The sequence below is a fragment of the Diadema antillarum genome, unplaced genomic scaffold (assembly GCF_040938485.1).
Source record: "Diadema antillarum isolate AM-2024a unplaced genomic scaffold, OU_Dant_1.0 seq00000002_RagTag, whole genome shotgun sequence".
NCBI lineage: Eukaryota > Metazoa > Echinodermata > Echinoidea > Diadematoida > Diadematidae > Diadema > Diadema antillarum.
The window spans coordinates 784,655-797,500 of NW_027271124.1; the positions used below are offsets into that span (position 1 = coordinate 784,655).

Genomic DNA, 12,846 nt, shown 5'->3' on the forward strand with positions numbered 1-12,846 from the left:
TCAGTATGAGGGGTCAGACTGGATGGGGGGTAACACGGGTCTGTCCTCGGGGAGAGAGCCCACACTCTCTGGGCGGGAGGCGTGACCGTCGGAGCCCCCAACCATCCGAAAGGAGGTTTGGGAGCCGCTTGGGGATGCAGACATCCCGCGGGCCTCCGACAGGCTGGACATGCGGGAGTCGCTCTGGGAGGAGGCGACGCTGGAGTCTGGGCTGCCAGCCAGGTAGCGCACCGCACTGTTGGGCACCGTCTTGGGCCGGGTGGGGCCATCATCTAATCCTGCTAACATATTACCAGGAGCAGTGGCTGGGGGCCTGTAGAAATGATGAGAGATAAAGCTTGTCATTGTCATACCTGATATCAAATTTACAGGGGTTGGAAACTGATGACTTCTTTGGGATGATTTTTATGATAGGTGAAACAGAACGCCATCCAAACTACTGAGATTCAAATACTTGTAAATTATCATATTCTGTGTTCTGTGCAGAATGGGAAAATATAGGCATTTTAGCTGCAAAGTCAAAAAAAAAAAAAAAGATTTCAAAGAATGAGTGGAGAATATCCAGCAACTTGTGATTTAAAAGAAAAAAAAAAGTTTAATTTACTGGTCAAAATCTGACAACCAGCAACTTGTGCCACCAAAGAAGTCCATCACTATCCTAATTTTCTTAAACACATAATGTAACCTACAATGGAAGATGGAAATATGTCTCTAACTGCTGGCATCAACACATGTAGGATGTATGGGGAAACAAACAAACAAACAAACAAACAACAAGAATGCAATGAGTTAATACACTCCCATGGACATTCCTGTAAATACACAGAGAAAAATGATTAATAACCCAGACTGAAGCCTAGCCTAGAGACTTACTTGTTGATGAGCTGGTCCAGGGGTTTGGGGGTGATACCGGAAGCAGCTTCCTTGGCAGCGCTCTTCCTTCTCTCAAAGGATACCTTTTCCTGTGGTAAGCAGCCAACGGGAAGTTTGAAGTAAGATAGCACTCAAACCAACATGATAAGATCAAACAGTGTCAACATTTCGGTCAAATGATGCCAACATCAAGAATGATGAAATGATAAACCATTATATATGGCAGTAAAGGAACAGAGAAGATTACCCACGTTTGAATGTGAGCTTAGTGACGATAAACCATAGTTCAAACCCAAGGCACTTTTGAATAGCTGCCAAGATAAAGTAGAATCTCTTTGAGAGAAAAAAAAAGAAAGAAAAGAAAAGCAAACTAGCAAAACTTACAATATCAGTCATAGCTGCCTCCTGCCTCTTCTTGGAGTTTTGGCTGAGGGGTCTTGGGGGTGGATCAATGACCGGCTTGGTCCAGGTGCGGATGTTGGTAGGTGAGGGAGGGTTGTCACTGCTCTGCGGCACCCTTCCTCCACCGCCAGTGGATTGGGAGAAGGAGGGGGAGTGGGAGTCGGAGGGCAGGGCGGAGCCCGTCTGGGACTGGGAGTAGAGGGAGGAGTCGTCCTGCTCCTGGCTGGAGGGTTCTGGGCTCTCCGGCACAGCTAGGCCCAGGTAGGACAGGACCAGGTTTCGGACCAGCTTGAAGGCACTATCAAGGTCGGCTGTTGAGGGGATCGAGTACAAGCGTGTGTGGAGGATAAACATGAATATTTTTGTTTGGTATAGTGCAAAGAGATAGGGAAGTGTGCAATCATAAATGGGTGTTTTTTTGCTGTCCCTTTGTAACATGTTTAAACCCTAGACTAATTACTTCTTCTTTCACTTGGTCCTTTACAGAGTAGATGGATTACATATATGTGAGCCTTACAGTGAGTTATACAAAAAACAGCTTTGAAATGAACCCCTGATGGTAAATGAGACAAAACGATTTTAAATGTATTACATAGGGAATAACAAGTTACAAAACAACACCAAATTTCAAAGAGTATCATGTCATTCTCCTCCCTAGCTCTCGGGATGACGTTCACTCTATACTCACTGGTGTCAATACTCCTGTCGAAGAAGCCAGGTTTGTTCTGGTGCGTGTGCTGGTAGATGCTGGTGCGGTCCAGGGCGTACTGGATCTGGGAGGCATCGAGATTGCCAACGGCCCGCAGCCGCTCCTCGTGCTTGGCTCGGTCCAGGGGCAGGAGCAGGATGTACCTGGGCTGGAAGTGGGTGAGCTTCATGGATAACACCCCCTGTGCAAAAAAAAAAGCATGTTACTAGAATTAATCATGTGCATGTGAACCATGTCACAGCATAAGCAGGTGCTGCTGTATCACATCAGTTTGGATGCTGAACACTTGCTTTAATAAAGTTCTCCTTGTGAGTTCAAATCCCAAGTCACTGCCCACAACTTTCATCCACCAGCATGACAAAATAATCCTCTGTACTGCTCTCTGTCAATGAAGGTAAAAGGATGTCAAATTTGATGTCAAACATTTTTTACGGATGATATTTGCTTGAGCGCTGTGTTGGAGTTAGACAAGCAATGTTGCAAGAACTCTGTGGATTGCTATTTCGAGGTCAACAGTGAAGCAGTTCCAAATGAGCAACACAGTGATGTGATGAATACTTTACAGACAAGGACTGTAAACCTGTATGACAGAATAATGATCTCTAACAATATAGGCACCTACGTTCACTTCTTAAACTGCAATATCACGTTTGCAAATCGATAATTGGCTTGAAAAGAACATTTTACTATAATAAGCACCATAAAAAAATGAATAACAGCATAGGCTGATATCAGCTGAGAAGTAAAATCCTGGCCATCTAATGCAAAACAGAAGTTGTTGCAGTAAGAAAGAACAGTATTCATCACCTCCAGTTCCATGGTGAGGATGCAGGCAAGACCAGTTTCAGCCACTGATTCAATGGCTTGGAGACTCAGGCCAAAGCGATGTTCCAGGATTTGATATGTTAGCAAGAATTCCCCCTAAAAAATACCAAGAAAGGATTGCACATTCAAAGTAAACAAGTCTCTAAATTGACAGCAAGCACATTTTAATGGGCTATGGGACTTAATCATTGATGAAAATAAATGTAGATAAATTTAGTGTGTGTCACCTGTTTTTTATACCAAGGTACATGTCTTTGTTTTTCATGAACAACTGCATAAAAAATACAGATTACTCATTTTGACCACAGGTTAAAATAAATGCATTCCTGAGCTTTATACAAAGAAAAGGAAAGAAAAAATAATTATTTTAAGCAAGAATGTTACACTGAAAGAATGACTGACATAAGACTGATTCTAACTGGCACAAAAATGAGACAGTAGACGGATAAACATAGCATTTTCCATTATAGCAAGACGCCAAAATTCTTTTTCTTAAAGTGGTCTTCTCCTCAGTCCTTACACTCCAAGCATGTTGTAAACATTGAAACATACCTCTTGCAGAAGTTCTTCAAACTCCTCAGATGACACGCACTGGTAGTCTTTGGCCCCAGCTGTTTGTTTTCCTCGTGTCGAGTGTAGAAGGCTTTATTGACAGAAAAAGTACATAAAAGGTATATATATTTAAGAGCAAATTAAAATCTACTTCGTGATATACACACAATTTAATTCACAGAATATAACCTCGACTCTGGCTGGTCATACCTTTACAGCATATCATGAATAACTTCCATGACAGATCATTACCATTTTATTCCACTTCATGAGGCATTCAACAATGGTGAATACAGGTTATACATACAATTGTATCTGTAACTGAGAATCACAAAAGTGGCAAGAATTCAAGACAATGTAATTCCTTGATGTATTACTTCACCTTGACAAGCAGTGAATACTTCTGAAGAGCAAATCTTTATACACACAAAATCACCAATAAAGGTGACAACAATTCATTTTTGATGATAACGCGCACACAGCAGTTGCTGTTTTCGTGATCTAATTTTTTGAAAATTTACTAGCACATAAGACGCACAACTAAAGCAAATACTGGGCTTTAGAAAACTGTTACAATTCTTACCCGAGGCCGAAATACTCTGAGAACTCCTTGGCCAGCCTCTGTGCCAGGACCTGCTTCCCAGATCCCCTGGGTCCGACGAGGACCAGCACTGGGTAGGGGGTCTCAATGGTGGGTAGGGTGCTAGAGGAAAGTGAGATGAGGAGGGTCATTTTAACGAAATAAAAAATGTACTTGCTGCATCCAAGATTCAATCTATTGAGGATTATTGTAGATCATTTGAAAAGGTGCATGTGAGAGGATTACTGTAGCACCATTGAGCCCATAACCATTGCAAATCGTGTCAGTGCATGATAAATATTTAATCTGCTGCAAGTCTACAAACTCAACATACTCATATTTGGCCCATCCTGTTTCTTTAAACTTTCAGCACTTCTGCAGGACTAAAGGTTACTCTAAACAATGTTCACAATACGCCAATACATGAAACATTACAAGAACAATGGTTCCTTTGTTTTATGAGAACTGAAATTATTGTAATATGGGTAATTCATATGAAAGCTGTTCAGTTACATTAAACGGTAGTAGATGTCAAGAGCAAATAGGTAGGGGAGTTTAATATCTCATTGTTTCTCACTGCATATAACATATTGTCTTTCAATACAAACGTAATTAAACAATTATATTGTGTAACTTCATATAACCTGAATACATTCAGGTTTCCTCTCTCTAAACAACTGTGTTTTCCTTCTTGTCCCCCCCCCCCCCACTAATAGATGTGTTTTTGTCTCCCTATATTGTAAGCGTCCCCTCCTATGTATCATGCCATCACTACAATGTGCTGTCAATCCGATGTACCTTGTATATATGTGACCCGCTACTACAAAAAGGTCCTAAATTCGCGCACGGTCGAAGCCGTGAAAATCGAGTTTGAAGTAAGAGCATCATAATTGGTCAAAACTTACGATTTTCTGATTTTGACATATTATTGGAGTCTGACATGTCTTCTATCATCTGTCGAAATTTTGAAGCAAAATGATGAAAGGAAAGACCAAAAAATAGCGTTTTTCTGGGCCATGTTTTTTGGCGTTTCAATGCAGCAGAAAGTGCTTCGAAAATTTAGATTGAGCGCCACAGATAGGCTCCGCCCCTAACAACGACTGGAGCGATCTCATTGGTCAGTTTGCTGCTTGCCGCTAACCGAAGTGTGAAGCTCGCACACTGCCAAGTCGACTGGAGCATGCGGGCGGGGTGCGCTATGCCCAGCCGCTTCTCCTGGCATCCTGGTCACTGATTGGTCGGTGAGGAGACCGCCAATGCTGTGCTTGAATGAGCATTTCGGGGGTTGCTAGGGTTTACCTTCTATTGTCCGTAGGTGAAAACTAACTTGCGTGTCCCTTGATCGCGATTGCGTCGCAAGGAAAACTTTCAGGGCGCTTTTTTCGAAACAGTGATTTCCCAGACGTCTCGACATGCTCTCTTTTAAACATCTCCGCAGCCGATTATCTTCATAACATGAGTTATATATCAATTTAAAGCAGAAAGATTAGGAAATTTTGTCATGCAATTTTCAAATAATCGACCTCGCCCGACTTTAGGATCATTTTGTTGTAGCGGGTCACATATACATATATATATATCCTGTTTGCTTTCTTACACTTTCATTTTCCATTGTACTTGGTTTGTTTGTTTGTGTGTTTATCTACTGACAGCCTTGAATCTATCTCTATGTGTTACAAGTGATGAACAGGAGAGGACCGTAAGAGACACGGTATCAGTGTGTGTTTTTGTACCTCATCAGAACCTTGGACGGTCTGAGGGAGGAGTAGATGATGGCCCGTCGGTGGTCCTGGGCGGCTATCACATCAATGGGAGGCTCAAACAGGTTCACTGCAGCCACCTAGATACCAGAACAGGAGGGAAGAAATACATGATCATTGGATTGTCGATACTTTGTGGGAATAATCCTATACAGTGTAATACTTTGTATATAATTGTGTATGGAGTTTTGATATACATAATAACTGAATGGCTTGTATTGATTTGTCAAATGGGAAAGTTGGAAACAAGTGACATATTACAAGATTTTCACTTAATACAATGCAAGACAAGCAATGAGCTTGATCTATCCCTGCCAAAGAATCAAAGGAAGCAGCTACTTTACATAATGCCACAAGAAATCTGGGTCAATGAACACATTTACCATTCCGTCAAACAAGTTTGAGTTACAAAACAATTGGCATGTGTTACACATATTATACTGTTGAGTACTCCTCGGTTAACATTATTTTACACAATGTCATGCAAGATGATAGCCTAGAGGTGACAGCAGATCAGCAATGCTACAACCCAAGAGTGGACATGTTACCTTCTCCTCCACCTCCACTCTATGCCGGTCCAGCTCCACTAGCTGTGGGATGCGGAAGAGAAGGGATAACCGGTAGTCTTCGATGTCCTGAATGGGGTTCCTCAGCAGAGTCAAGTGCCGCAGCAGACTCAGGTCCTGGATGTACTGGAGGTCAGTGATGTCCACGACCTGTTCGAGTGCATGTCAGGCATCACAAAGCAATGTCAATACAAACATCAAACGTCAGTTGATACACTTGCAATCTCAGCTATCATAATCAACTTGTATCGTTGGGCCAATATCCTTTCAGGACCTCAGATATGCGTCATCAATATGCGTCATCAACCCTTACTGTTCTAAGTTCGGTCATTGGCATGCATGCTGGAGTGCTTTGTTCAATGATTGGCACAGATGTCTGGAAACTCATTGTAAAAGAATAGAGATAATCTAATCCCCCTAATCCACATTGTGTCACCATGGCCTTCCTGTTAGATTGTGGCACACTGTTACACCTGAGTGAACATGCTACCTTCACAGCGAGGACAAGTTTGTAGGGATTACCGGTACTGAATGCTGATGAAAGAGTTTGGCAAATTGAGTTGAGTGTCTGGGCATATAAAGGGTTAATGAACACTATACTCCCTAAAGCAGTTAATCTAAGTTGTTGATTGGTGTCCCACCTGATTATTTTCCAAGTCAAGAGTCTCGAGGAGGACACAGTTCTGGAGTCCCTCGAGTCCACTGATGCTGTTCCCTGACAAGTCCAGGTGCTGGAGTCTGGTCAGACTGTCCAGGTTCTCGATCACACTGATCTCATTACATCTCTGAATAAAATAAAAGAACCACAGGTTTAAAACTCAGATAATCTGTTATTGCTCAGGAGTATGAACAGAAAACTCAAAAAAAAGGGAGGAAAAAAGGAGTATATAAGTACTAGTATGTCCACTTGCAAACATATTCCATCACTGTTTGCTTATATGAGAAAAGTGTTTCTACTATGTTGAGGATATGATCACTAAACAACTGCTAATGTCGTAGCATTGACCTTCATGTACATACACTTGGTACGACTTACTATTGCTCATATGATGCATAAAATAGCTATATCCAAACAACAACAACAACAATAAAAGATTACTGTGGGATTAACACATCCCTGATGTATGGAATGAAGATGCTTCTTGACTATATCTTCTACAGCATCAAATTTCGCCCATTACCAGGTTGATGAATCTGAGAGGGAGGTGGTCCAGTCGCTCAATGCAAGAGATCTTGTTGTGGGCCAGACTAAGGTGCTGCAGACAGCGGCAAGTCTCCAGGCCAGTGATGGCCGATATGTTGTTGTCTGACAAGGTTGGGAGTCAAGGAAGGGAGTCAGCAAGATACCAAGTCTGGTATGACTGTCATCAAGAAAGTCTGGAGATTGTGTACTACACTAAAAGCCAATGTATTATTACTTGCAACAACCAGTTGAGCCACATGCTTAATTTGCCACTTTTCCAAGAACACGATATAGTGATTACGAACAAATGAGCATGGTTACAGGCTTACAGCAGGGAGGTGAGACGTCTCATCTCCCTGGTTACAGGGATGTAATAAATGAAATGTTGGTATGACACAAATGATGAGTTCTCCTTCTTCTCCTTCTTAATCTTCTTTCTCTTCACAGAATCTTGTCATCCAACAGTCTCCCTCCTTTGTACAGATCAGCCCTTATGAAACTTCTCCTGAGCTGTTGTTTCTAACTCTCTTCATTTTATACACAGGTTTTCATGTATCCTCTCTTGAGTTGACAAGTGACCAAAAGAAAAATTGATGATCTGATACTGAAATATGACCTGCAATTTATGATCTATCTACTCATCTTTTTTGAATTAATACATTGTACCCTGAGCTCATGCTTTATAAATACAATCGTACTTTGCTTCTTGCAAGCATGTGGTTAGGTTTGTATTTAATGTTAAGATAGAACACTTTATTCAGTTTTGTGAAACTCCCTCTCCAGCTACTGACTCTGGTTAAAGCTTTGGCATAAGTCATACTATGAGATGAATAAAGGATACTGTCCAAGATGAGTTTGGTGAGGGCATGATGAGCTGAGAGGTCTCCCATCTCGCTGATCTTGTTGAAAGACATATCCACCTCCTATATGACACAAGCATGCCGAGAAATGGTTACAGTCTTTGAAGTAACAGCACCACATTATACACACAAATATCAATCATGTTTTGCAGATATACAAATGTACATACATAAAATATTCCTATAAGTACTTGCATGGCTTTTGTATTAGGAGCTTTAAACACCTAACTACCAATCAATTTAATAGGTATTTGATAATGATACGTGGTCCTCTCTATCTACATTGTATGTGTGATGTGACCAATCTTCTACACAAACTGTATAGTGGGTGCCACATCATTGTCATGGTGGGAATATTATAGTAAATAGGGATCTACAGACAGTATACATTTCTGGCTAACTCATATCAAAGCAAAACAATTAATAGCACTATCATCATGCAGAAACTTTCTGTTCTGCAATTGTGTTAGAGAGAGGAATAAGGTTATTGCACTCTGTTGTTATGCAAAAGTGTTATGCAATACTTTTTAAACACACTGATGTCAAAGCACTTGGCAGAGGTGCTAGTGTAAATACAACTATCATTTATCATAGCTATACCAATGTTACAAAATCTTCAGGACTTCAAGTCCATGCCATTTGTAATAGATGATCTACAAAGTAGCTAGGTTAGTAACAAACTATCTTTGTAAAATAATATGGGTAGATATGCAAATACCAATGCAAGTGCATTCTTGCTCTTACCTGTAGGTTGAGCGGTGGTTTGAAGTCCAAGAGGTTTGTGATTTCATTGTGTGAGGCATCAAGCTGGACTAAGTAAGGCATATTGCCTAGAACATTCAAATCTGAAATAAAAGACAATGACCATTTGATGTACAAAATGTTGCAAAATCTCTGTTTTCTACTGTGTCATAAACAATTTGATGGTCTAGATATGGACAAGTACTGTCTCACTTTCCATAATATGACTTAATTATTTGATGAATTTCTTAACCAATTCAGTTCAAAGAATGTAACAGTATGGGTTACCAGCGGTTTGTTGGTCTAGGTTTGTAGATGAAGCAGCAGAATACATGAATGATATCTGTGGTTGAGGACCTTAACCCGTTGAGGACGGACTGATTTTGCTACAATACGCATTTCCCATACACCTGCTTGAGTATACTTAGGACTTGTCCTCAACAGGTTTTAAAGAAACACACAAGTTTTGTAGCTACCTGTATTCAATTGAAAATACATGTACATGCATCCCTTGTGTGGATGCATTCAGATGACTCCTTTGTAAAAAAATATATTCAGGCATTAAATGAGATGTAGAGGCAAGCAATATCAACATACATGTACTATTATTCCAAACACAGTGAAAAAAACAGAAAAGAAATCACATCAACAGAATTTTGTACAATTCAATTCGAGGCACGTACAAACAATGGTTGTCTCTTTCCTATCTAAAAACATACCAAACCCAAAAAGATTGCTTACCTGTAATCCTGTTATATGGCAACTCTACCTTTTGAATATGAACATAGGACTCAAGGATATTGATGTCCTGCAGGTTATACCCCTGGATAAAAGTTAAAAGAGGAGCAAAATAGTTAGGTGATTATTTTTGTAATCATCTAATTTTAGGAAGACAGATATTAGTAATTTGGCAACTAATGACTATCTAATGATTCAAAGATATCAAGTCACATTATGCACAGTTTTTGATGTTGAAAGAAAGCTTTTGGCTTTTAATACTCATAAAGTCATCCATAAGTACTTAAGACTATTTTGGATATTACTTGTTAGGCAAAGGAAAGGTTCAGGCTGTCATATAATTGCAAGAGAAAACCAATGCTATAAAGGAGCTAGTGCAGGATTAACCTGCTTTTATGATGACCAAGCTTCTGGCAAGAACAGTTATCAAGTCATGTTACTTCATGTGACATGTATTATATTTTATTTTGGTTTTCGCTTTTTTGTCTGGAACTAATGTAGCAATTTCAGCCTCAGTGTTTAACTACGACTTGTTCAAAATGAATTACTTCTAATCCTCTTATCAGTCAAAAGAAAACATTGCCTAAAAAGTGACTCTTGAACAAAGCATACATGTACATTGATATCTACATACAAACTAAATTCAGTCTTGATCAAATCATTAATTGGAAACTGTGATTTAATTCCAAATAAAAATTTAGATAACTTGAAATTGTTGATTGAAATAATGCACATATGTTTACTCACAGGTAGGGTGAGACTGAGAAAAGTGAGCTGAGATCCATCCGCTGATCTCCCCAGATTAGCAAGACCTGCTGCAATAGCTCTTGGATTCAGAACTCCATCTGGGCAGGGCTGGTAAGACAATGAAAGAAATACAACGCTATGATAATAATGCACTGACACTTTAGTGTACACTGGGACTGCATTACATAACCATAAGCGGATCCAGAGGGGGTGCCCCAGGCGCGCCCTTCTATTTGTTTTTTAAACAACAGAAATAAAAAGGAAAAATGAAAGGGGTGCGGGCATCCCCCCCTCCCTTTAATTTTAGAAGAAACCATCTTTGTCAGCCGATTGTAGTGGCAGCCAAAGATTGTGCTAAAGCCTTTTTCTTTCTTTCTTTCTGTTTTTTTTTTTTTGCTTGTGAGCCAATGAAGTCCGGAAGTGGCACCAGAAATATTTTTGGTGCCCCCCTTTTCAGAATTCCTGTATCCGCCTCTGATAACCTGAGAGAAGCACAAACAAATATTAAAATTCTGAATCAAAAAGCAATTCAGAGATCTTGGAAGATTTATTGAAGTGTCTAGATTCTTTGTTTGTTTTTTTTAATTGGAGAAAGTAATGGTGCATTCAAGTGCTCTAAAGTGAACCAAAGCGTACCGTACTGAACTGTGCCAGATTTGAAGCGTTCGAGTGCTTTATTGAGAAAGTGTACCTTAAGAGTTATTTTTAGAGGGGGTCATGCATTTTGTTGCAAGAGGGTCATTCACCTGGCCTGCTTAAACTACTAACAGATGTCCCAAACAAAGAGAATGAACTCTTTGCAAGTCTGCATTATAACGTACACTATGTGCATGTTATGCGCATTCTCACATGCAAACTTTTGGTACGCTTTTGGTACCGTTTTAGAGTACATCGGGAAATGGCCCACTTTTGGCTCGGTTCAGTACGGTACATGTACATACGTGTACATTTACACTTTAGGAGCGTTCGAGTGCTCCTCTAGCGCGGGTATGGTATGGTACAGTTTGCTTTGGGAGATCACTCGAACACACCCTAAGGTAATGTATTTGTGGATATACTTGGCCTAATGGGTAAACTTCGCCCCTACATGTATGACATCTAATACAAGGGGCCGAGTTTACCCATAACTACGGTATACCGTATCTTTTGGTTGCAAACTAGGATCTCACATTTGACATTTGAAGACAATGCATGCAACAGCTCAACAATGTGGCACGAAATACATGAATATCCACCACCATTTTTGAATGCCTGTCTTAGTAAATTGTAGGGTATGAAATGAGAGAGAGAAAAAAAAAATTGCTTTCCATATTTGTTTGCATTACCATGTGATTCAGGTTCAAATTGTCTGTATCCTATATCAAAGCAAGCCACCCATAATTCGACCCGAACACTGTCCAAAACTCACCTGCTGGCTACATAAAATGTAAAACCTTTGCTTTTGCGCACGGTCAAATTTTGGCATGGGAGGTCGAACCTTGGTTGGAGAAGGTTTTTGTGAATACGTGGCATGATCATGATGACATTAGCTTTATGGTAGATAAACTACTTCAGCTTGCGTAAGTTGCAGATTGTGCACCACCATTTCTGCACATCGTGACACTCCTTCCGACGGCTCACTTCACCTATATGTATCATCCCAGTAGATCTATAGCTTCCTGTGTGAGCTGCCCAAGGCATTGCTTCATCATGTAAATATCAAGTATAAAGTGCAGACAGCGTACGCCGCACTGCTGATCGCTCGCAAAGAGCATGAAGAGAGAGTTGTTTGCGTGTTGAGCAACACTTTTGAAAGGCGACATTGATAATAGACTAGATAATTGATATCAACCATGTCAATACTCTCTCAGTCTCACTGTAATCTCAGTTTTTGTTTACCGATTTGGTTCAAATTTACGTAAGTGATTGGAAATAAGCTATTAAGTAGTTCCTGCGATTTTGGTGCAATTTGGTGTAATGGAATGTACATATTCACATAGATAAAAAGGTATAATTGGACCCAGGGCGATGGCGCCGATGCCCGTGTCCATGGGTACCCTAACGTTTACGTTACACTTTGACTTACACTAGTTACAGTATGGTAGCTCTACTACACATCGTCTAAGATTCGACCACCCTTTTTTAAACCGACCGCGTAGTTTTGGCACACAGAACGCTTAAAGTCTAGTACACACTGCATTGCGCGCAGAGCACATAAGAATGTATTGCTAATTGGCTTTGAGTTTCACCGTTGTTGATGAGGATGTGTGGGAAACGCAAAAATTCACAGATCATTAACTGTTAATGGTTTTAATCAAGGACAAAATTTCA

General features: G+C 40.4%; 1 protein-coding gene across 1 annotated transcript in view; it reads right to left on the reverse strand.

The window, feature by feature from the left end:
- The window catches only part of LOC139724895 (leucine-rich repeat and guanylate kinase domain-containing protein-like), a 14,424-nt gene continuing 1,578 nt past the window's right edge, over positions 1-12,846 (reverse strand). The window contains exons 3-17 of the mRNA XM_071636018.1: positions 10,537-10,644; positions 9,793-9,874; positions 9,055-9,155; positions 8,292-8,373; positions 7,449-7,573; positions 6,909-7,052; positions 6,250-6,417; positions 5,675-5,781; positions 3,945-4,064; positions 3,362-3,452; positions 2,792-2,905; positions 1,964-2,165; positions 1,258-1,586; positions 874-962; positions 1-313 (exon numbers count right to left, since the gene is read on the reverse strand). Of these exons, the coding sequence (XP_071492119.1) occupies positions 1-313; positions 874-962; positions 1,258-1,586; positions 1,964-2,165; positions 2,792-2,905; positions 3,362-3,452; positions 3,945-4,064; positions 5,675-5,781; positions 6,250-6,417; positions 6,909-7,052; positions 7,449-7,573; positions 8,292-8,373; positions 9,055-9,155; positions 9,793-9,874; positions 10,537-10,644 (2,175 nt within the window). The remainder of the gene's footprint in view (positions 314-873; positions 963-1,257; positions 1,587-1,963; positions 2,166-2,791; positions 2,906-3,361; positions 3,453-3,944; positions 4,065-5,674; positions 5,782-6,249; positions 6,418-6,908; positions 7,053-7,448; positions 7,574-8,291; positions 8,374-9,054; positions 9,156-9,792; positions 9,875-10,536; positions 10,645-12,846) is intronic.